Consider the following 26,391-nt stretch of genomic DNA (forward strand, 5'->3'; position numbering starts at 1 on the left):
AACATATTTGGATGTCTGAAAAAGTTAGAAATGCCAAGCAGAATTCTTCAAATACAAAATCAACGAATATGGTATGATCTACAGAGTATTATAACCAGTATAAAACACTCAGGTATCCTACACAGTAGTAGGGATGGGCATTTTAAGCAATTTAAATACTCGAGTACTCCCCTTCTATTATGAACGAGTGCTCGAATACTCGCGCGCGGGGGGGGGGGGGGGGGTCTGTGTGATTACTATGGTAATGATGACTGAGCAGGGGTAATCTGCTGTGTATGGGGCTGTTCACACTTAACGTTTGCATTTTTGCATGGAAAAAGCGCTACCTTGAGCATGTGGACTGACTGTGATATTAGGTGACGCTAAGCTAACATCTCAAGTCTACCTCAGACAGTATCTCCGATCGTTGGATGGATGGCATTAGCGCTTTGGAGCAGACAAGTTGTGAAACAAGCGAAGGCCTTTCCAATACATGTCCATTGTCCAGCAATGTCAGGTTATTGTCCAGTATCATCCATTTTACTTTATGATCACTGTTACACTAACGTAAATCCACGGATTACAAGGTCCGGTATTCTGCCAAAACGTGAAAACTGACCAGTGTGATTAACGTTACAGCTGCAGCTGAATAGTGATCACCATGAAGCAATTGTCTCCCAAAAAGTTATTCTTTCTCCACATTTCTTGTGACTAACGTTATGGGAAACGACAGTGTAGTCAGTAAACCAGTGCAAAGTTTTGAATGAGTTTTATCGGGCGTGCGCTATGAAGAAGCGTGCGTCTCATTCGGGAGAATATCTCCAGCCACCATTTTCGGGATGAGCTGGAAAACTTCCGGTTAAAACTTTCAAAATAATGTTACTTAAACAAAAGTAAATAGCTTATTGATGCACGTTGGAGGAGAAAAGGTATTTCAACGAATGAAGCAGCAAACTTACGTTACAATAAGCGTTTTATTTTGAAAGTTTTGGATGACGTACTTGTACATTCTGGCTGATTTGACGCCCGTGCAGTTCATGCTGCCAGATCCACATGACGATGCGTGCGTAGATCTTAGAATCTAGACCATTTTTAAAGGGTGGGGGAGTGGGGCGAGTACCCGAACAGCAGAAACGTTCATCGAGTACTGACGTTATGAACGAGTGTTCGAGTACCCGAGTACTCGCGCCCATCCCTACTACACAGTGAAGAAAAGTAACTTTCTTTCTGTTCATTGGCCACAGGATCTGGTCAGTGATAGTCACCAAATTCACCGGCTCCTTTTACTACTTTGGCAGGCAACTACTTTTTTACAACAGAAATGCAAATGGTTAATAAGTTAAGTCTACTCTACAAGTTCCCAGACATGTTTATCAGTTGGTGGTACTACATTTCCACACTGAACCTACACTAAGGTTTAAAATAGGTTGAGTCTTTACCTTCTCCTTCTGCTTGGCTTTGATATCATCATCCGTTTCTGCTGAGGCCTGTTGACTGGACACTGATGGAGACTCGGTGGGTAAACTAAACTGGACCGATTTGACCGGTTTGGCTGGCGTCTGTCCAGCCAGAGATTTCACGGTCTCTATCACCTTCAGGCATCTAGCCACTGTGGTAGAAATGGCTGTGTCACTTGTAGAACTTGTTGTTACCGGCGGTGGTGATGGAACAACCTCTGGTGTCTGTGGTGTTGGCACTACCGGGGCGCCTGGTACAGGCTGTGGAGGACTAGAAGAGCTTGGGGTTGGATCCACTGAAGGCTGGTCTAAGAAGGGAAGGGCTGTGCTTGTGGGCTCACTGGTGGGTGGAGCAAAAGGAGGGTATGCGTGTGTCCGCCGTGGAGGGGGTCCAGGGGGGGGTCCTGGCGGACGACTAAACCTCTGGATCGGTCCTCCTGGAGGCGGTCCAGGCGGAGGTCCGGGAGGAGGACCAAACCTCTGGATTGGTTGACCAGCCGCAAGAGGCGATGTGGTGCTCATGTTGAGGGTTGTGGAGTTCTGCGCTGAGGGAAACAGCATAGTGCCTGCAGGCGGCCAGGCATATGGTGGGGCTGGAGTGGAGGGAGGACTAGGAGGAGGCTTGAGAGTGGTCGAGGGTGCGTCATCAGGAGAGCTCCCCATTGTCTTTGTAAGATTCTGCATCTGTTTTGCCTTATTTAGTGCCTCCATCTCAAGTTGATCCAGGAAGCCTTCATACTCTGACTCGATTTTCTGTCTGCTGCTTGGCTCTAAGCTGGAAGACCTGGCAGGAGAGGGGGAATGGACATGTTCTGATTCAGTGGAACCAGTTCGACTCGCTCGCCGCTCTTCACCTTGAGATGAATTATAAATCTCTCTTTCTGTTGATGAAGACTTTTCCTGCATGGTGTAAATTTTCTCCTGGGCTCTGCTGGCCTTTTGGAGTTTGGAGACATCTCCTGTGGCTAGCTTCAGGCCAATAGTCTGGAGAAGACTCTGGATCTTGTCGTAGGGTTCCGACTTGCTCTTAACTTCCTCACTTGTCCTCTCCATTGATGACCTCTCCATTGAGGACCTCTCCATTGAGGACCTCTCCATCGAGGACCTCTCCATCGAGGACCTCTCCATCGAGGACCTCTCCATTGAGGACCTCTCCATCGACGACCTCTCCATCAAGGACCTCTCCATCGAGGACCTCTCCATTAAGGACCTCTCCATCGAGGACCTCTCCATCGAGGACCTCTCCATCGAGGACCTCTCCAATGAGGACCTCTTGGGGCTTGATTTATTTTCCTGTACGAGCTGCATGCTACTGCTGCTAGGCTGCTCTTGAGCCAATCCCACAATCCGTGAGAAGCCTCTGCCATCTTGGATGGCTCGTTCATGAGGCAAAAGGTCATCATTGATGGTCGGGACGTCTTCTGGTGGTGATGGCGCTTTCGGATCCATCCTTTTCTTCAGTATGTCAAGGAAACGGTTGAGAGGTGCCGACTGGCTTACTGGTTTGGGGGAGGGGCTTCTAGGTGGAGGTTCTGTGGGAGAAGGAGGTCTGAAATGTGGATGCTTAAACATAGGTTGTTGGGTAGATGACACGCCAGCGAGGGAGGCAGTGGAAGCAGGTTGGGTTGTGGGATGTTGTTGCGTGGTGGAGGCAGGGATAGGAGCTTGGCTGGATTGAGGGGTAGGTGAGGAACCATGGGGTTCTGGAAACTGCTTCTGCTTGGAAGGATCATATGGGTCATAGCGTTGGTCGGCGTATCGCTGTTCATAATACTTGTCATCATAGGGCTCATCATAGACATCGTAGCGATCAGTGTAAGGGCGGCTGGGATAGGCTTGGGTGGCTTGGGTGGCATAGGGGCGTTCAGCATAGGGGCGTTCACCGTAGAGCCGATCATCATAGGGACGGTCATTGTACGGACGATCAGGATAGGGATGATCACCATAGGGACGTTCGCCATAACGGTCAGCGTATGGCCTATCATGGTAAGAACTATCATATGGCCTTTCATAACTGGCTCTTTCAGGATCATCATACGGTTTAATGTGGTCGAGAGAAGGTGGATGGTAACGGTATTCAGAACTGTCTGGCCGTTTCTTAAGAATAGAGCGAACCGGTTTGTATTCAGTAAGTGGGACCGCGACCCTGCCGTGGTCATAGTCAATGCATGTCCTCCCTCCAGGGTCCAGGCCTCTGTCCACCAGAGACTTTTTGTAGGCGATCATCTCGTTCAGCTGGTCTAGCTCCCTCTTCTTCCTTATCAGCTCATCTTCCACGGCTACTCCGCGCCTGGGAGGAGGGCTGACCTCCCTGGTCCTCTTGTAACTGTCGCTCCTCTCCCTGCTGTTTTTGCTCCTTTTCCTGCTGGCTCTGTCCTTGTTCCTCTCCTGGCTCCGGCTGCGGCTACGGCTGTAGCTGCGGCTCCGGCTCCGCTTGTGCGGCCTCTCGGGGGTTCGGCTCCGCCTGCTGGCCTTGCGCTCGCGGCTCGTACTGCGCCTCCTGCTGGCGTAACGGCCAAAAGGGTCCCTGGGCGGAGTCCTACTCCTGCTCCTGTTTCTGCTCCTACTCCCACTCCTGCTCCTGCTCCGGCCATATTTACGCCGGCCAGCGCTGTAATCCCGTCGGCCAACGCTGGCCTTGCTGTCCTCTTGTGCCCTCAGGTTTTTCACCACCGCCTTCATCTTCTCCGTCTCTGGTTTGTCCTTGCTGAAATGTGTGAAAATTAACAGACGTCACAGACAGGTTTTACTTTCTTAACCCATTAAGAGCGGATGTAGCATTTGCGCCTTTATCCCTTTAACACGTTGAGTGCCATAGCCGAGATATCTCGTCTTACATAATCCAACGGTTAAGTGCCATAGACGAGCTATCTCGTCTTACATAAAAAAAAAAATTTTGACGGTGGGACATCAATCAACCCCTTTTACGTCTTCTATATCACTATCGGAGGAAGAGAATGTGTATAATCTATTTTACCGACCACTAAGTGGCGACAGTTCTCTCCAGACAGAGACAGAGAGAAAGCCACAGCCACGGGACCCGTGGACCAAAAGCAGCCGCCTCCCGCGGAAATGGCTTGGCGATTTTACAGTCAGAAACGAACGAGCCTCATTCTCATACTGTAGGCGGGGACGCTTCGCGCTGCTGCGGTGGGGGGTTCCAGAAATGGACTGGGTGAGCAGCATAAAGCCTAGAGTCGCACGGGGCTTCATCGGGGCTATCAAACCCAAGAGACAGTGAGACCTATCCACACTCGCTGCCAGGGAGAGAGGCTGCTCTAACTCGCTGCTCAAACTCCCAGCAGCAGAGCACTCCGCAGCACAGACGGAGGGAGGAGTTTGGAGACACACACACACTCTCTCTCTGAGAGAGAGAGAGAGAGAGAGAGAGAGAGAGAGAGGAGAGAGAGAGAGAGAGAGAGAGGAGAGAGAGAGAGAGAGAGAGAGAGAGCGCACAGAGTGGGAGACAAGGGCACCCATAATCACAGGCACGTGAGGTGGTTCTAAAAATCCATTTATCTCCAAACTCTCTGAAAATCTCTGAAACCATGCTGTACTCAACGGCTAATATCTACATAACTACTAACTCTGCAAACTAACTCTTTTAGACAGAGAAAGCACACATTCTATTAGTTATTTTTAGATGATTGGTGTTCACGAATTCTTAACAGAAAATAATCATCTGCTCTTGTAAAATGAGCCAGAATCCTCAAAAAAAAACCTGGCACAACTTACCTACAGGATTGAAAAAATGGCTGGCACTCAATGTGTTAAAAGGAACACGCCGACTTTTTGGGAGATTCGCCTATTTGCCATCTTCCCGATAGATGAGAAAATACCTTATGTCTTCTCTGTGCGTGTTGTAGAAAAATAGCTAACCGACCCTCCTGCTAGTCAGCTTACCACAATGAATGGTAGTAACTGATACTGCCTAGCCTACCCCCATTAACACATTGAGTGCCAAGGACGTCTGTGCACGTCCTAAAAAAAAGTAACGAGGAGTGCCAAGGACGTCTGTGGACGTCCTAAAATCATAATTCATATTATTCCATAATTCTGCTGTTTAAGGTCGTACCCAGCCAGTGAGCATGAATCCCTTCAAGGGATCACACGGCGCCACCCTTAAACATCGTCACGGAAGCTGCGCCACCCACCTCAGATCCTTTACTTTGTGCGGTAGAAAGCGGAGAAAGCCGTGATCAAAGAGGAAACCGATGCATGCTTCAGCCAGAGCCGTATATATTGCTCTGTCTGCAGCGGAGAGTGGGCTCGGCTGCATCCGCGCTCACAACTGAGCTCTTATGCTTCTATCTATCTCCACACGATTTCCTGCCAGAAAGCCAGCATCCGAAGCCGAACGGCCAAGCCTTTTCGTTCAGTCGCGTTTGCCAGCGCGCATCATTTCCTTGATGCACACTGGGATCCGTCCGGGGCAAAAACAGAGTCGAGAAAACAAACTCTGTGCGTGTGGGAGGAGCCCGCAGCTCAGAGGGGGGGGGAGGGGGGGGGGGGGGGGCACGCAGGCTGCACAGACACCACACCACGCCACCACATCAGAAAACACCAGCCAGAGTCAGTGAATGTGCTCGAAATTAGAGTGCAAAAGGTATTCATAAAAGTGACTATATCTTGGAAAGTAAAAAAAAAACGACAGAAAACCCTTGAAAGTGCACTTGTTTCAGAGGCTGTCATTTCATAATGGAACTGTCTAGAAACAAAATTTCTTCTTTGGAAGAAGCAGGAGTGTTCAATGTTTCATTAAAGTCCAGCACCGTCAATATAGCCATAATAGAAAAAATTCTATAGCTGTTTTCAACTGAATGGAAGTGAATCTGGCACAGGCTGCAGACAATTTTACTGAAGCGCTGTGGCACTCAATGTGTTAACATGGGCAAGAATGTAAAAGTAGAATGACCACACCGCGGATATATGCCTCTGCCAACAAGTGAGCACCAATGTGACAGACAGCAAACAGAGCAGGCTGAGCCAGCTGCAGCAAGGTGAATAGATCATTCATTTTCTCATTGTCTCTATGATATAATAACGATATGAGCCGCTGTCTGTCACAAAATAAGCTATTTACAGGACGTAAATAGACACATTTCACATGCTCCGTATTCATTACATTACGTAATTTAGCAGACGCTTTTGTCCAAAGCGACTTAAAATATCACATTTTGTCAACAGTACAAAAAACAACTATGCAACACAATCAATGACAGCTAAGATATTTTGATAGACTAGAGTAGCACCATGTAGGAAGTAGTTTGAGAAGGAATAAGTAACATGAAGCATTAGTAGGTTTGAGAAGGATTATATATTTTTTTTAAAGTCCCTGGAAACCAGAAATATTTTATTATTATTTAGCATTTTGAGTTCATCACATCACAGGAATCTATGTTAATAAGCCACCAGCCAAATTTGAACGATGATGAACGTCGCAAAGTATATAAATTTAGGTTTGACAGTCATGGCAAAACTCATGAGAATCAATTATATTTTAGAGTGTATTTTCTCCCACGGACTGTGTGGGCGTAAATGGTAAATGGCCTGCATTTATATAGCGCTTTTATCCAAAGCGCTTTACAATCAGTAGTAGAGGTCGACCGATATTGCTTTTTCAATGGCCGATGCCGATGCCGATCTTTAGAGAGCAGGGCGGCCGATGGCCGATATATAATGCTGATTATTTTATTTTTTTTCATTCGATAAAATACGATTAAAATAAACTCCTCAAAAAACGTTTGGAAACGTTATTTTGCTCGATTATTTCTCCCCTTTAATAATACCAATTGGTATTGTATTTTATATAGTTGGAAAGCCTGATTAGTCACCTTTACAACGGGGTACAACTTGTAAGGATTGTGCATTCGTGGAATGAGAAACACACAGCTAAACGTGTGGGTAGCGCCCCAAAAAAATGTGCAATATTCTTCTGTTGGTATTTTTTTTTAAAGAAATCTAGTAGCCTAGATTTCCATTATCCATTCATGCACATTGAAAATCGAATATAACATTATACTGTAGGCCTACATCTAATATAAGATGTTATCTTAGCCAGTACAGTAACATGTTTTTGATTATTCTTTTTATTAAATAGAAAAATACATTGGGTTATGCGGTATAGATTTCAGTAGTGACTGGTAGGCTATAGCGAGAGAGCAGTATGTCAGAGAACTCATTCATGCACTGTTCTATACATTAACAATAATAATAATAATAATAATAATGTAACTGTTTAGATTTGCTGTCATTTGATGGGAGAAGTGTGTTTGCAGAAGATGGTGGTGACTGAGGAAACGTAACGTTACAGTAGGCTCATGGGTGCATGAGAAGACTCACATTCAGTGGCGGACTGCATAATCGGGCACGTCGGGCAAATGCCCGGTGGCCTGGCCTGGCCTGGCCTGCCAAAAAAATAATAATAATAATAATAATTTGCAGGCCGATGCCGATTAATTAAAAATGCCAATAATCGGCCCCAATTAATCGGCCGGCCGATTAATCGGTCGACCTCTAATCAGTAGATAGTCTACATTCACCCATTCATACACCAATGGCGGCAGGCTACCACGCAGGGTGCCTACACACCATCGGGAGCAAGGAGGGTTAAGTGTCTTGCCCAAGGACACAGCGACAGCAGCTGGGAGGGAGCGGGGATCGAACCGCCAACCCTTGCGTCATTGGCCGACCCGCTCTACCTCCTGAGCTAAAGCCGGGGACACGGGCGTGTCCCGTCTGCAGCAGGGAAATGTCCCTCTCTCAGACCTCTCTCCTCTGCTCCGAGAGGGAGAGAGGAGAAAGAGTGAAGGAAATAGAGATTGTGTGTGTGTGTGTGTGTGTGTGTGTGTGTGTGTGTGTGTGTGTGTGTGTGTGTGTTGTGTGTTCGCGCGTTGCTCCCATAGACTGTAAAAATGGTTGCTCCACGCAGCGCATAGCGTACTGACTGACGGTCATCTGTCTATCTGTCTGCACGCGCGCGCGCACACACACACACACACACACACACACACACACACACACACACAGCAGCGCCGCAGCAGGCAGAGGAGAGAGCTCTCCCTCTCAAGGTTCCTACACACCGCCGACGAGTCTAAGCGATAAACTCGCAGATAGATAGATAGATAGACAGATAGATAGATAGATAGATAGATAGATAGATATATGTTGGTTCTTAAAAGAGCCTTTGTGTTGACGCAATGTGTAGTTAGCTAGCTGCAAAAAGGTGTGGGACCACTAGAACTCTGAAGAGAGATGGAGGCAGAATGTGCGGGACTGCGGGTTGCGCGCGTGTACAAAGGTTATATAGAGCTTATGACGTCATAAGCTCCTGCATTTTAGCACCTCGCGCACTGCTCTCTTCAATGAGTACCGTAAGTACCTTGTAGAATCTTGTAGAAAAGTGTTGATTTTAAGGCTTTGGGTTGAAAGTAATGCATAATAATTTCGGAGGCACATAATTACTAACATAAGACCCTAAATAACATAGTTAGAACGTTTTTGTGGATTTTGGTTTCCAGGGACTTTAATTAAAAGATAGTTGAAGTTAGTTAGTTCAAAAAGGGCCCAGGTGTAGCCTGAAAAGGGGAGTTTTTAGTCTCCGCCGAAAGATTGGCAGCGATTCGGCAGTTCTGACCGAATGGGGGAGCTCATTCCACCATTGTGGCGCCAGGAATGAGAAGAGTCGCGATCGGGACGAGCGACTTTTGAGCCCACGTAGTATTCGTCGTTTTCAGGTCGCAGTCCAAAACATATTATCGTTTCAGCGCATGTACGGTATATCAAACTGAACTTATCAGGGTGACTTAACCATCATATTTAAAGCTGGAAATAAGGTCCAGGTTGTAAAAAAAAAAAGAATTCTCCTTTAATACTTTTCCAGACTTTCCTAACCTGCGTAGGAACCCTGCCTCCTTTTGGAGCAGAACATGCATACTGTAAATTAATTAATAACTCACCACGTTTCCTCCGAAGCCTTTACCTCCATCTGTAGCTTGATGGTCATCTACCGCAGGGGACACAGAGATTAAGGCAAAGTTCAATATTAAAAGTTCAATATATTAGCTCAATATTGTGTTCAAATGTCTGGGGTCATGTATAAAAATTCTAAACATTCTTTCTAGACAACAAAGTAGAGTCCACACACTGGTAAATGCTGCTCCCACAATTTTTTGTTACCATAAAGCGTGAACATTCTTTCTTAATATTTTCTAAAAATAAAGTTCTAAATTATAAATTTATTTTTTCTATGTGCCTCCATGTATTTCCTACATGGACTATTTCTAGTAGATCTATATTGGAAATATCTGTTTTTTCTATGTTGCATGTTGTGGTCAGTCTTGTTGAAGCCTTATGCACTCTGTACTACATTATAGACATATAATTGTACCAATATACATATTGTATTGGTCTGTGTTATCTTGATTGGGCTGCATGTTTCCACCTGCCTTGTTCTGCCTCTATATGAGTGCTCCTCCACCTACTTCCTGCTTCATTCTGATGATCATGAAGATCGAAACGTCAATAAACTGGCAGGGGGTTGATTTTTCAGTGTACTGACTTTTTTTTTTTGCCTTTCTTTCAGCGGTTCCCAGAAGTTTTTCATCTTGGGACGCAAAAGATACATTTGTTGTCTCCCTGGGACCCAAACTCACAAAAAACATATGGTAATGAGTTGCCATCACGACCAGTTGGCGACCCACCCCCCACTGGTCTGCGACCCGATTTGGGTCCCGACCCATAGTTTGGGAAACACTGCTTTATTTAATAGTACACCACGCGCTGTGCATAGGGCACCAAGTGCCGTGAGGGGCATCATCAAGAGCAGGAATACCATGGTCAAACAGACAATGCGGTGGATGCCCCGCAGTTTGGCTGTAATACCCCTTCTAAAATTAACTATCCACAAGGGCAGTTTTGAATTCCCTGTTTTGAACTGGCCACGGGGCCCTCTTAAAAGATAGTTGTGGATCTCCTCATTTAAAACTACAACCAACACAGTAAACAAACTCACGTTTCCCTCATTCATCATGCTGGACATCAGTAGTGCGAGATTCCTCCTTTGCAAGTTATTTTGCAGCCATCTTACATATGTGCTGTATCACACTGCTGCACTTCATTTCTCTATTAGAATATTAATTTTCTTGATTTATGTTTAATACTTACTTTAGTTTTTTACTGTTTTATACTTAGTTCTGTAGTGTGATATACTGTTATTTCATATATATAAGAGATTGCATTTGTGAGTCTTTCTTGGGACGAGGGGGGCACCACGAAACAATTACACTTAGGGCACCCAAATGGCCGGCAGCGGCGCTGGGGTAGAGAAAGAGGGGATGACATGCGGCAAACTGATGATGTCACTGATGATATTATCGATGGTGTACTGGAATTTGAATGTCTCGGGGTCCCTAGATTTTTGTGACGTCAAAATAGGGTCACAAGCCAAAGAAGGTTGGGAATCCCTGGACTAAGCCTTTGTGGTACGCGCTCTACCAGCTCATCTGCCCCCCCATTTCTCAAGTTTATAATTTCTCAAGTTTATCGTTTATTTGTCCTGTATCTGACCTACTGACCTGATGTGCGCACTCCAGAGAGTTCCCCAAACTTCTAACCAGCCAGATATCTTACCAGAGCAGCCAGTAGTTGTGGCAGGACAATGCCGGCGCCCAATGGGCGCCGCGCAAAAAATTTGGCCCCTTTAAACCAGATTAGAGGACCATTTACATTAAGATTAGACTGTTTTTGCACTGAAAGGATTTGTTTAACTAATATTTGTGAACTTTCATTTTCATATAGGCCTATTTTTTAACAGTTATTGTTCATATTGTGCTTAATGTATTAATTAAAAGCGTTATTGATAATGAAGTAGCCTAAGCCTATGATACTATGATGACAGTGGTTTGGGGCCCCCACTCTGATGTTGCATAGGGCCCCAAAAGGCCCAGAAGCGGCCCTGCAATCCCTCTCTCTCTAACCCCGTATGACAGGCTGACAGGCAGATGATCATGAGGCAGGGATGCAAATCATTCCTCAGCACATATACGCGGTGTAAAACATTTTTGAAGGATGTCCTGGTCGAGGTGTATGTTGTAGGCTTGTTGTAGGCTACATGCTTTGCAGTATAACGTTATGCTGGAATTATGCTTGAAGTTTGGACTGTCGCACGGAAATGAGAGACACTGAATCTTGACGAGGAAACGTGTGGAGCTTTTATACACTGTGGGTTTCTGCTCGCGGAAGTGAGCTGGAGTCTTGAAAACTCCACTTTGTCCACCCAGCCGCGTCCACGTAGTTACACAATTCGGGGTGTGCACGGCCTGGCAAAAACCATCTACCTTGTGGAGGGGCGCGTCTGCTGATTTGACTCACTTTTCCGTGCGGACACTCGCCGATGCGGGAAGCAAATGAGACCTAAGCGCTTGTTGTAGGCTACATGCTTTTGCAGTATAGCATTCGTTTTCCGTCCCGTTCAAAGACGCACGGGTATTTCACCTCGATGACAATTTCCTCGTCCTTTGTTTCTGTGCGGGGCTGCGGGCGGACGCGGACCAGATTATTTTGCGAAAAACTGTAATGGAAACACAGCTACTTATACTTATGGTTGGTCATTTCGTATAATCCGAGATTAGTCTAAATGAATAAACGTGACAACATTATTAACAGTATAATCACTATCAAGATATTTCGTCTTAAAAGACTTAGAGCATGTTAATTAGTCACCTCGCGGTTCATGTCATGTCATGTCATGGGCGAAATGAACGCGTCGCTCTTAACTCTGTCTGTCACCTGTGACACGCCCCCCCCACACAGCACTGTTGCGCTGTTTCTTGTGCGGCTGGGTGGATGGAAGCTCAGATCAGTATTATGTCCGAGGGGCAAACTTATTCGTCTGATCGACTTTATGGTGACAAGAAGCAGCACATTCACAGCTGCTTTACATTAGGACGTCAAAGGGAGAGAAAAAAAAGACGATACATGTCAACTCCTCAAAAATCGAATCAATAGATTCCTAGTCGGATCGAGAGAGGCGCCAGACGGTGAAATGTCCGACGACCGGCTCTTGTGGAACTCTCTGGCACTCTACTTCCTTCTTCATCAACCCTAAAAACATGATCAGAGAAATAGAAATGTGGTGGTCCTCACCTTTCCTTTGGTTGCCCCGACTCCGCCCAGTTTTCGGGCGGGGAGGAAAACGCTCTCGGTGAAACGCTTGATCCGGATAGCCTGGTTCCCCCCCTCGGCTGTTTCATGCTGGGTGAATGAAAAACAAGCCCTTGTTGTTACCCAGAAAATACATGAAAGTGTTCTCTCTGCCATGTAGCACAATTTCCATGACGTTGAACAGCTGATTTATAGCGGTCAGCCAATAACCAATATATTGGGATCGGCCGATATGTTGGCCAATGTATGTACAGTACCGTAAATTCCGGACTATAAGCCGCACCTTTTTTCCCGTTTTTTGGCCTTTTTTGGCCCCTGCGGCTTATATAACGGTGCGGCTTATCTATGGATTTTTTCCAAAAAAACAAACAAAAAAAAACTCTCTTTTTTAGCACTCTTTCTAACTATAAATCCTATATAACTATAATAAGTTTTAATTTCCTCTCTTGCCCTCTTTTCACCACACTGTATGACACTGTGTGCACTGTAAAAAACAACACAGGTGGTGTTGTGTTATGTTGTTTTGTTGAAATGTTAATAAATGGGAGCTTCCTCAAACAGCCATCTCTTTCCCGACAATCCCCTCTGTGCATGAACCCTTACATATGGTAATTAAACATTAAAACACAATAAAAAAAAAAAAAAAAAAAAAAACATTAAAACACCCGCGGCTTATAGTCCGGTGCGGCTTATATAAGAAAAAAATTGTCAACTTTGCAGGTGCGGCTTATACACCGGTGCGGCTTATAGTCCGGAATTTACGGTATATGTATATATGTGTGGTGGGAATTTGACATTTTCATTTTTTTACATTTCCATAAATTTGAAACTCTCCCTTATTATAACTTTTTGAATGACTGAGATAGCTCACTCAGATCAAGTTATTAGTATGTTAATTTGTCTAAAACATTGATAGTAAATAATATGGATGAAATGAGTGTGACATCACCCATTGGTTTTTGAGACCTCAAGTGAAGCCTCAAATCAGTTGTTTCCGGGTATGATTTCCCAGAGCATTCTGGGTCATCCGTTCGAAACTGGAGCCAAAATGCACAGGGCTGTGACATGCGAGTCGGGTCTCAGCCTCAGTCCAGCTGACCCACGCATCTTGTTTTTCTCCCACACGCTGGCTGCCTGTGCTCATGCCCGTTTGTAAGCCAACGCTAGCTCAAGGTTAGCATCATGTGCTAACGTAAACATGGACCAATTTGGACATGTGGTGACTAAAGTTATACAGTGATTAATAACACGGTGTCCTCAAGGGAGGACCACCGGACTGCCATGGAGCAGCTAATGTGATCGGGACACACAGGCACGACATTGCCTGGATCAAAGGATTTGTCAAAATTAAAGCCAGGTTTTAAATGTTGTAACGGTAATTCTCATGTGCATTGTTTACTATTCTGCTCTCCTGAGACTATAATGCTAACGTTAACATGTTACACGGTGGGGCACGGTGGCTCAGTGGTAGAGCTGTCGCCTCGCAGTCAGAAGGTCCTGAGTTCGATTCTCGCCTGGGACACTGTGGGCGCTGTGGTTGTGTCCCCCCCCATATCTTCAGTGCCTACTGCCCAGGTGGGGTATCTCGTCGTAAGGGCCTTTCTGTCTGTGTGGAGTTTGCATGTTCTCCCCGTGCTCCCCCAGGGGGGTTCCTCCGTATATAACCCCCCCCCCAATAAAAACATGCAGAAGATCAGATCGTCATCGTCATCCGACCAGTGACGACAACATCCAAAGTCGGTCCCCGGGCGCTGTACGAGAAAAGCGACCACTGCTCCTGGCCTGCCCCCCGGAGGAAAGGACAAAGCCAGGATGGGTTAAATGCAGAGGACAAATTTCACCGGCCACCGTCAGCATGTGTGTGTTGTGGCCCTCCGTGCATGTGTTGATTGTAATCGTGTGTCGTGTGACAATAAAGACGGGCTTGTCCGTCTGAAATCGTGTTTCGTGTACTGTGCAGGTGAAGATTATTGCTGATGATCAGTTTTGTCTTTGTCTGTGATGTCTCAATAGGATGTCGTTGCAATAACACAAGCCAAATGTTGACACATCACCAACTTTGAGAGATTTGCTTTGATCCACTTCTGCCAGTAGATGTTCACGCTTGACCGGATATTATTGTTATTTGCTTGCTTTACTGCTTTTGTCAACAGATTCCCATCAAAGATACCCGTTAGGGATGTTCATCAATTATCGAAAATCGATAATTGATCGTTAAGGATTGGAATCGATCCTGTGGCATTTGGATCGATTTTTTAATTATTAAAAAAAAAAAAAAAAAAAAAAATTGACTAGGTTTGGGTGGAATTCGTTCCTCCTCGCCCCACTCCATTGCATAGCCGACTAACGTGAAGTGGAGCTTCATATAGTCTCTAGTTTTCTGGCTGGGCACGGGCCTTTGTGCCAACAAAACTGTTTTAAACATGGGAAATTCACACCGGCATGCGCCGGGGACAGCAGAGTGTTGGAGAGGAGACACATTGAAATAAAGAGTTCATTGAGGAGAACACATTGTCTTTCGTATTTTCTGCCATAGGCATTCATTTTGTAAAAAAAAAATTGAAAATTGAAAATTGAAAATTTTCTAAGTATTAATATGATCGATAATCGATAATTGATCGTTAATTTTCACCGATTATCGATTTTGGAAAATTTTCAAAATGAACATCCCTAATACCCGTTGTTATTATCTGTATGTATCGGTAAATCATGTGACGTTACATCTGAATGTTTTGCAAATATGATCATTAGCTCATTAGTCGTCTGGTCAGAGGCAGGTTGGATAAAATAAGATGTTGATATATAGATTGGTTAATGTCGAGTGAAGACCAAGTTTGGCTGGACCTCAGCTGGACCAGGAGCAGATCAGCATGAATGAAGATGGAAAAACAGCAGCCTTCAAATCTCTGAAGGCTTTATATTAAATGTGATATATCTGTAACAATTCGGCATACATTACATACACCATGCAACATGTATTTTGATATAATTCACCTTTGCCGTGGTTGGTTGGACTGTACTGTATGCTGTAACAAAGTTGCATTTTGTGTGCTGCTTGGTGGATTATCTACTGTATATATTAAGACCCAAATAATTTGTGCAAGATCTTAGGCTATGTTGAGTTCTATCGATAGTGTGTTTTCCAATAATCAATGACACAATTGCCATATTTTAACTGAGCTTGGCAGAATTACCTCAAGACCAGTGTGTATCAGCTTTAAATGTCCAATAAGATATACAGAAGAGGAAATTAAACATACACCCAGCAGCATTCAAATCTGCAAAAACTTCATATTTATTGAAATGTGGTGATCTAATGTCACGTTACTTAACATTATGCCCAAATGGTCTGCCCATATTATTATTTAAGAGTCACTTTACATGTATGGCAGGGAATTGTTATTTTCATCTGTTAAAGCAACATTTATGTTCCATAATGAATTAAAACAATCACAATGCTACGAAGACATTAGCTAATCACCACAGAGATGCACAGAACAGTTTATCAGGTCATTTGGCCCGGCATGTGCCCAGGTGAGGAGCTCTCAAGCCGGCTTCCATCAGCTGAGAATGCTCGCTGTACTTGCTGGACCCCGGTCGTCAAAAATCCGATTTTGAAATACCGTAGGTGTTATTTTGATAAACTGACCACCACCATTCATGTTTTTTTCGTGGCTGGTTCGCATAGGTCCCGAAAGGAAGGGGAGGGACTTTGGCTCTTGATGTAATGTAAATAGTCTGGATGGTAAAACCTCGCTCAGTGACTTCCAGCTGTGGCCAGAACGTAGGAACCAAAGTGCTGTACTGTAATGTTATGGATGCGGCAAATTTCTTCCAAGTACTTCTTTGAATACCTAGTTTGGTATGGGGCCATGCTTCTTATTTTTTCTCTAACTCGTAGCGACTGGCGAGGTTAGGCTGCCTACTGCTGCATGTCTATGTGGGAATGAAAACACTGCGGACCAGAACACAGAACCGGAACATGGGGCGGGACATCCTGCCTGTAGTAATATGTACCAGGCTCTTCTCCTCAGAAAGAGCCTGGTGACGCGAGCTTAAATGTATAATGAAATGTAATGTAATGGATAATGTAACTGGGTGGAGGATGGGGAAGACTCACCGGGACCACGCTGAACTCCACCTTCTCATTAAGCTCCAACTTCTTCTTCTCGATCACCTCTGACAGCCTGAAGTAGAGCTGAGGATTCTGGGTGCATTTAATTAAGCCCGAGTCTTCCGAGAACTCGATCACTATCCCCTACAGGAGAGACAAACTCAATCACTATCCCATATAGGCAGTGTTGTGCATGAACGCGCTAAAAGAACGCCGTTCATTGAAGAAGCTCATATTTTAGTGAATACGTGAGTTGAGCCGATCCTTTTGCAAATACAGTGAGCGTCGTTAACTCCTGCGGGAGTGAATGGTGCTCTTACCGTTCTTTTCTCGCTCTCTTACTGTACCTCGATAATTGCCCATCGTGTTTATATGCGTGTGGTAATTCACATAAGAATAAAAACGTTTTTGCTGTCACTTCAATACGCTGCTTCCGTCTTTGCCTCTCTATTATCTGCTCTGCTCTGCCTAGCCGTCCGCGGCTCACACAGATACACACAGCCGTGAGTCTGTTTTTGGGCTGTATCAAGCAGGCAACAGTTATTCAGAGTAGCAACGGAAATTTACTTTCAGACTAATTGTATTCAAATTCTCACCTTTGGTGAAAAAAACGTATTTCAATGGACGAAACAGCAAACCAAATACCGATGTGACGATTACATATGGAGTGAAACTGACTGTAAAGCATTACCCAAAATTAATATTAAGGTTAATATTACAATAACAGCTTCATTTTGAAAGCCCTAAAGCGGAAGACCTACTTTTACATTGTGGCTGACTTGACGGTCGTGCAGTAAATGAAAAAGAAAAAGAAAAAAGAAGAAGAAATGAACTGAAGTGCTAATTTTTGGGGATTGTGAACTTAGTTAAAAATTCAAAATTGTGAACTATGAACATGAACAAGTTAATTTTAATCTGTGTGAGCTGAACTTTGAGCTAGCTCTTGTGAAGTGTGCACAACACTGCCTACATGAGAGACACCACAAAGACACTACCTCACTCCACACCTACCTTTCCCCTTCACTTTGGGGAAAGAATATTTTTGGTTGAACTGAACTGGATTGAATTATACATTTATTGAAGTATATCTAGTCCAGCAGGTCACAAACTTTTTTGGCTTCAGTACCCCCTTTCTGATTTCTGAAAACAAGTCCCCTTTAACCGATTACAACATTTTGCATAGAAAACTGCAAGAGAAAACTTTAGCATGTGATGCAATGAATGAATGATAAGCCACCTTTTGAAGAATATAACATTCGAAAATAAGAAATGGAGTGAAAGAGTTGCAATTAGTGCCTCCTGGGCTGATTCCTTTTAACGTTTAATTTATTTTCATGATTTATTCTTCGATTTTTCCTTTTCCCCCATTCTCTTAACACATTCAGTGCCAAGGACGTCTGTGCACGTCCTAAAAAAAAGTAACGTTCAGTGCCAAGGACGTCTGTGGACGTCCTAAAATCATAATTCATATTATTCCATAATTCTGCTGTTTAAGGTCGTACCCAGCCAGTGAGCATGAATCCCTTCAAGGGATCACACGGCGCCACCTTAAACATCGTCACAGGAGCTGCTCCACCCACCTCAGATCCTTTACTTTGTACAGGAGACAGCGGAGAAAGCCGTGGAAACCGATGCATGCTTTCTGCCAGAGCCGTATATATTGCTCCGTCTACAGCGAGAGTGGGCTCGGCTGCATCCGCGCTCACAACTGAGCTCTTATGCTTCTATCTATCTCCACACGATTTCCGATGCCGAACGGGCCAAGCCTTTTCGTTCAGTCGCGTTTGCCAGCGCGCATCATTTCCTTGATGCCCATCAAGGAAATGATGCGCGCAGCAAAGCTGGGATCTGTCCGGGGCAAAAACGGAGTCGAGAAAGCAAACTCTGTGCGTGTGGGAGGAGCCCGCAGCTCAGAGGTGGAGAGGGGGGGGGGGGGGGGGGGGGGGGAGAGGGGTGTGTGGCTGCACAGAAACCACACCACACGCCACCACATCAGAAAACACCAGCCAGAGTCAGTGAATGTGCTCGAAATTAGAGTGCAAAAGGTATTCATAAAAGGGGCTATATCTTGGAAAGAAAAAAAAAACGACAGAAAACCCTTGAAAGTGCACTTTTTTGAGAGGCTGTAATTTCATAATGGAACTGTCTAGAAACAAAATGTCTTCTTTGGAAGAAGCAGGAGTGTTCAATCTTTCATTAAAGTCCAGCCCCGTTAATATAGCCATAATAGAAAAAATTCTATAGCTGTTTTCAACTGAATGGAAGTGAATCTGGCACAGGCTCCAGACAATTTTACTGAAGCGCTGTGGCACTGAATGTGTTAAGTACCCCCTATAGCACACATGGGCAAAATACGGCCTGCGGGCGCCACCTGTGTGGCCCGCGATGGAATTGCAAAAAAAAAAAAAAAAAAAAAAAAAAATTTACACACACAGTGCACCTGAACGCAACATGCAAATGTTCATGTCATATTCTGGCCAATATACTATGGAATCTTTCAATAATCTTTATGACTAAAAGGCTACATTGAAGTAGAAATTTAAATACCGTAACTCAAATAACTCATTGGTTTTGGATTTATTTAGCTTCAAGACTGCATTTTTGTTCGTGTGACCCTCAACACAGGCTTTGATCATCCCGGGACACTTACTGATACTTATGCTTAAATGAACCCACTCATATTCTGATTAATTTCAAGAAAAACATTTCAGCTAGTGGAAATTCTAATTGGCTGGTCACTTTAAAATCTAGCAGCCATATTGGCAGGTGGTCAAAAAAGTTAATTTCAAGCCCTGAGAGCAGGTGGTGACATAGGAGTGAGTGAGAAAAGGATCAAATATTGGTGGTTAAGACTGAATAATGACATCACAACTGTTAATTTAAAATGAGTTATTCCTCTAAACCTGGCTTCAAATGCACCAAATTGTTCGCGCTGGCGCCGTTCGGCCCTCAGCAAAACCTGGTAGCGAGGACATTTTTTGTGGCCCTCTCTATCATCAAAGTTACCAGGGTTACGGCATGACAATATTTGTTCGGCCCCCGGCAACAATCTGGGTTTCTCATGTGGCCCCCCATGAAAAATAATTGCCCACCCCTGCCCTATAGCATCTCCACATACCCCAGTTTGGGAACCACTGATCTAGATGAACAAGGGAGCCACCCTTTACAAATCAATGTAAACATGTTCCATTAGTCTCAGCATCTGAATTGTGACATCTCTTATGAGGTGGTTGACTCAGACTAAATAATGGGATAGAGTTCTAATGAAGGACGAGTGCTTTACAGGTGGTGTTCTTACGTGTCTGCGCTGCTCGGTCGACTCTTCAAACGAGTCGGGGTGAATTTCCACGTAAGCCGCCCGCTCCTCTTTGGTCTCCCTGTGGGTGGCGATGTTGAACCGCACCTTCAGTTCAGACAGACAGAGCAGATTAGGATGCAAATTCATAATTATCTTGAATGCATATTAATTTAATAGGTGGAATTCATCGTGTTTACCCAGGTTATTTACGTTTTCTGAAGATACAAGCATTTGGTGAATCAGTAGTGCAGGGTTAAAAATAAAACTCGATATGCAGTATCGATATCGAATCGATATTCATTTGAAGGAATGGATACCGAGTGTGTGATTCTTACATCATATCCTTGCGTGATTTTGCTGATATGTTTGGCATCAACATCAACATGATAGGACCTGTATTTTCCTACAGCATTATTGATGTGACATGTAGCCTATTTTTGCATTAGTATTTTTGTAATATATCATCATGTATGAATCTCTGCTAGTTCTGTCTACCCTAGTAGAGCAGACCATTTCCTCTGACGTCAGGGCTCTGCCCCCTTCACGTCACTCCACACTACCTGTGCCACGTAGGCTATGTTCTCTATTTAACCTGGTGCGGTGGCCGACGCCCTCCCATACAGCCTGATGAAAACCAACGGTTGAAACGCGTTGCGTTTGTGTCTTGCCCGTATCACCTATTTGAAGATGTACACTGTTTGTTAACTGTGAAGTACGCAGGTACAAATTACTTCTTATTAAATTGATTTACCTTTAAAACTCTAAGCAGCTCATTTTTTGCTTTGATGGATACCGAGTGATAAATCCCATTATCGATCTTTTAATATAATGCTTTTTCCTGTGGATGCTTGAAGCTTTCACCCCCATTAAACCATCGTAAACATCTGTAAACATTATTTTTGGCCCCGGTGCTGGTAATGCACCAGGGGCCTTACGTTCCCGCATGTCGCCAAGACATATTATGCACGGCTTTAGGCGAGTAAATGGCGGCCGGCCACTAGAGGGCGCCGCTGCCCCAGTGCTGCAGCCAGAGGATCTGTGCACATGCGCTGTTCACTCTCAAAACAAAGGGATTTGCACCTCAACCTGTCCCTGTCTGTTTACAACCGTGTGTGTGATAAAGCAGGAGAACGCAAGGACCCTCCTGAACTTTCCCCCATCTAAAAACATTGGCTGTATGGGAATATTTCGGCTATTGTAAAAATACAGATGGCCATAGCCTCAACGCGAGATTCATCCGAATGACTGATGAGTCTCGCGTTGAGCCTAGGATGGCCAGGGCTTAGATCTGCGTGAGCACGACCCGTCGTAATTTGTCAAATTCAAGGTACATTAAAACGTTGTCTTGCTTCAACATACATCGCATCGCATAAACCATTTCCACCCGCAGTTTTGAGGAGTAGCTAACACAAACGTCAGATAAATACTCTCTATAGGCTAACGTTACCTACTGAGGCAGCTAACATGGCTAATTAGCTAGCTAACACCAGCTATCTTTCTCCCCTAACTAACGTTAACGACACGTTAGTTGACTGAGCGAACGTCGCTGTACAGCAGGTCGTTATCTAAACGTATTGCACTGAAGAGAAGTAACATTAGAAAATGACGAAAGACTCCTCCAATCTGGCAGTGGAAATTTATGCACAAACTTTGTGTGTGAGAGACAGAAACAGAAACAGGGCTGTGTGTGTGTGTGTGTGTGTGTGTGTGTGTGTGTGTGTGAGAGAGAGAGAGAGAGAGAGAGAGAGAGACGGGGACAGGGACAGGGCTGTGTGTGTATGTGTCCTGTGTGAGACAGAGTGGGGGTGTATGTGTGAGGAAACAATAATTATTTGTGTCCAGTGTTCACCCATTACAAAAGAAGTGTGTATTTGATTGTTAGTTTTAGTTTTACATCAAATTAATTAGATTAACTAAATCGTTTACATACTATATTACCAAAGCACACACATACTTGCCAGTTAGCCTAACTGTCATTACAGTTGGAGGTTACATTAACATGACTTTATTTTTTCTCAGTCCACAATTCAGCAAACTGTTAATAAAATACATTTTGTTCATTGGCATTTTTTATGCCACATAAAGGTCCGCAATACCGCGATACCGTGGTATTTTTGTCCAAGGTTATCATACCGTCAAAAAATCATACCGTTGCAACCCTAGTCCCCGCTAGGGATGTTCATCAATTATCGAAAATCGATAATCGATCGTTAAGGATTGGAATCGATCCTGTGGCATTTGGATCGATTTTTTTAATTATTAAAAAAAAAAAAAAAAAAAAAAGGTTTTTTTTTTTTTTTTTTTTTTTGGACTAGGTTTGGGTGGAATTCGTTCCTCCTCGCCCCACTCCATTGCACAGCCGACTAACGTGAGGTGGAGCTTCATATAGTCTCTAGTTTTCTGGCTGGGCACGGGCCTTTGTGCCAACAAAACTGTTTTAAACATGAGAAATTCACACCGGCATGCGCCGGGGACAGCAGTGTTGGAGAGGAGACACATTGAAATAAAGAGTTCATTGAGGAGAACACGTTGTCTTTCGTATTTTCTGCCATAGGCATTCATTTTGTTAAAAAAAAAAAAAAAAAAAAAAAAAAAAAAAAAATTGAAAATATTGAAAATTTTCTAAGTATTAATAAAATCGATAATCGATAATTGATCGTTAATTCTCACCGATTATCGATTTTGGAAAATTTTCAAAATGAACATCCCTAGTCCCCGCCCCTCTGAACTTTCTTATGTAGAGCTGTTGTTTCTAGATTTGCGCACAGTGCATTGTGTATTTATATACAGTCTAGCTCTGTAAATATGGCATTTTAAGTTGTAATATTTTTTGTCTCGCCAAAAGTAACCATGTAGATTCCCACTTTGAGATTAGTTTATCAAAATGACGCCTGTACGGATATCTGAATTTCGTTGTCGGAGATTGCTCCTAGCAGCCAGACTCCGAGGTGCTCTCGGTAACAAACTTCAGTCCCCAACCAACTTTGCGCACCTTTCTCAGAACAATGTCCTTTTTATTGCGGTCCATCGATATATAGTCTGGTAGACAGATCAAGCAGTGTCTTCCTTTTGTTTTACCCATGGTTTTACCAAGCAGTGTCTTCTCTGTGTAAAATAGATCTATAAGGTGAAGAGCCTGTCCAGCCAATGACGGCTTGAGACTGGCTGCCACAGCTGTCAATCATCCCTTTTTATATGTCAAATAACTACTTAAAAACAAACTGATCAGAAAAATGACCACTTGCACAGGCATTAGCATGATAATAACTATGGGTGACGATACCATGCACCGAGGCTATGCCAGGTTTCGACCTGGCCTTGTTTAATAATGCACCAGGTTAGAGGGTTCCTGGTATAATTTACAGCATTAGTTCTTTGAGAATCTCTTTCATATCCAAGCAAAATTGGTATTGTCACTGAAATATTGATATTGTATGGGCAATCGACCTTGTGTATCTGAATTGTATCAAATCAGGAAATCAGTGACGATATCCAGCCCTACAAAAGAGTAGGAGAAATCTGAGGCTGTTCCCCCTCCTCTCTCCCCCGCTGGTCAGCTTTCACATTACAAATGCCATTTCGTTCCCGCGCACACTTACGTCTCTACACACTCCCATACAATAGGTGGCGATATGCACCTAGTTGGCTAGCGATCTGCCAATAAACACAACAAAGAAGAAGAGTAGGCTAATGTTACATGTCAACGTTTGCCAAGTGGATTATGTGGATAGTACAGTATAGGGAGTGGACGACGAGTTTATCCTACGCTTTGGACTTTCGTGTATGTTATCTACTACAAGAGGTAAATAATGTATGGTGGAAAAGCAAGTTATGTTGCTAATAGCCATTAGCATTAGCTTTCAATGTTAACGTTAGCTTTCAACTAACGTTAAAGGGATACGGCAACATTTTTGGAGATTTCTCCTATTTGCCATATTCCCGATAACTAGCATGTAGATGCCTTTCTCTCCTCAGTGCATGCATTACAAAGTCCCTTTCACCCCTCACTGCTAATTAGCTTAGCATTAAAATGGCAGTCTATGGGACAGCTGCCTACCCCCGTTCAGTCGCCCAAAATACACATTCCAACACCGACAGAAACACTCACATGTACATGTGACTTGTGTACTCAATGTGATGAAATAATAATCCAAAGTTACGGGAAACAGTCATTTTCGAAAAGTAAATTCAGAGCGAGAACAAACAAAGAGGGTTCCCTCTCTAACCAAAGTTACTTCCTCATTTGCTTGAGGCATGTGTGCACATGTCTGTTGTTAGTTATACTGTTGGGAATATGGCAAATAGGTAAATCTCCAAAAATGTTGGCGTATCCCTTTAACCAACAAGTCTGTATACTTGCTGCTTCTGAGTTGACAATGCAGTCTGATATAGGCTACCATGTTAAGTCCATAACATTACACTATTTCATGGCAATCTAGCAATAGCTTGTCTTAAATTAAAATGCAAAGCTAACGGTATTAATAAACTAACAAACTAAGCTAACACGAGCAACACAACTCGCTTTTACACTAACATTTTGTCACAGTATATAGATACACAAACTCGTATTTACCACTGTAGGTCACAAAAGTCCAAGTCCGAAATAACTGGCCATCAGACTGTAAAGAAATAGCAGTCCACTTCAGTGTTTTGGTATGTTTGTGTTCACTTCACACTGATCACACTTTTCAAGTGGACCTGGCCTGGGCACGGTTTGCTGTTCCATGACCGGGCAAGGAACGCACTGTTCCCACTAGGGATGGACCTGCACCGATATGAAAGTGTTGGCCGATACCAACAACCTACGGTATATTGATATTGCTGTTATGGTCGATAACCAATATTTACCGACGTGGATATGAGCTGTATAAAAACACATTTCTATGATAATTTTGTAGATACTGAACACATGCAAACACTGTGGATTTGGAAAAGTCTTTCTTTATTTCCAAAACATTTGGAAAAGCCTATAGACTGTTTTCACCAGCTGCAACCCCACAGCACTTCCTTTTTCTCAGCTTCTTCTTCTGTGTTTTATGGCGGTTGGCATCCTTAAATGTTGCATTACTGCCAACTATTTACTTTACTTTATTGCATTTAGCAGACACTTTTATCCAAAGCGACTTACATCAGATTTCAAAGACGTAAAGACCGAAAATAGGCTACATTGTTTGCGTCTGTCAGAGACACGGCCTAACGTTAACATTTAATATGAGCCCAATATCAGCCTGTGCTATGTATACAGGAAGTAGACCGGATATTCAGGTGGGTTGTGATGGTTGTTATTGTTGTCAAGCTAAAACCATCTATAAATAATAGATTTACCGCATTGTTTCCTCTCAATGTGAAAATGTTGGCTGATACTGATAACCGATATTAACATTGCAACATTGTGTTAAAAAATGACATTCATCGGCCGATACCGATATGATTGCCAATATATCGCGCCCTAGTGATCCCTAGTTCACGTTCATCAAACGAACCGGACGTGGGGTCAGTTTGGGGTCAAGTGAGCTCAGAAACGGTCCAGGGTCCCCAGTGTGAAACCACCCTAAGAGAAGAACCGATAAGTTCTTGCATGAGGCCCGCTGTGTGTGAAAGGACGGGCGTCACCTTGTCTCCGTCCATCATTGTGGCGGTGGTCATCAGGTCGTCGGGGCCGAAGCGAAGCTCTTTCTGTTTCCCAGCAATGGTCATAACCAGCCGGCCTGAGGCCCCGCCCACCTCCTGCTTCAACTCCACCTTCCTCTCTCCCCCCTCTCCATCCTTCTCTCCCTCTCCTCCTTTTGGTCCATCCTCCTCTTGCTTAATCTGGACCTGCAGGAACACAAAACCAGAGACCTTTAATATAAATAAGAGACGCCCCAACTTTCAGCCACACCCCACTGCAACGCCCTCTTAGGAAACTGGTCAGCCAATGAAGTTCCATACCATTGACAGACAGCCAATCACAAGCTGATAACCACGCGCATTTAGGAGACCGGAACAGTACCATTTCTTACAATTGGCAGAGCCTGGAGTGGGGTTTCTCTACAGTATGTATATTAAATGTCTCCGACAACTCATGAGGCCCAGTCTCCTCAGGTCAGAGGTCAGAGTGCCAAAGTTGCGCTCTCTTCTGGGTTAGGCATACCAACCAAGGGATTTTCCACCAAGGTGTAGGAATTTAAAAAATATATTTTGAGGGCAACTTTTGCACCCACTGTCTAAAGAAATGGGGGCATTTACACAATTTTGGGGGCACTTCAAAAGAAATTGTAATTAGTACATAAATTTGCTAATGCATAGTTCAAGATTCAAGATTCCAGATTTTTATTGTCACTCCGTAGTACAAGTATCACGTGTGAAATTCTTGTGCTGTGAACTCCGTTTACAACATA

The 26,391-nt window shown here is 44.0% G+C and overlaps 1 protein-coding gene across 1 annotated transcript in view; it reads right to left on the reverse strand.

Moving 5' to 3' along the window:
• Window positions 1-26,391, reverse strand: part of LOC310789212 (uncharacterized protein) — a gene marked incomplete at its 5' end in the record, with an annotated part of 77,961 nt that overhangs the window by 11,696 nt on the left and 39,874 nt on the right. The window contains 6 exons of the mRNA XM_083650798.1: window positions 1,419-4,143; window positions 9,395-9,441; window positions 12,582-12,689; window positions 16,720-16,857; window positions 20,012-20,116; window positions 25,625-25,828. Coding sequence (XP_083506924.1) covers window positions 1,419-4,143; window positions 9,395-9,441; window positions 12,582-12,689; window positions 16,720-16,857; window positions 20,012-20,116; window positions 25,625-25,828 — 3,327 coding nt within the window. The remainder of the gene's footprint in view (window positions 1-1,418; window positions 4,144-9,394; window positions 9,442-12,581; window positions 12,690-16,719; window positions 16,858-20,011; window positions 20,117-25,624; window positions 25,829-26,391) is intronic.

Source organism: Poromitra crassiceps (assembly GCF_964638095.1).
Source record: "Poromitra crassiceps genome assembly, chromosome: 14".
Lineage (NCBI taxonomy): Eukaryota > Metazoa > Chordata > Actinopteri > Beryciformes > Melamphaidae > Poromitra > Poromitra crassiceps.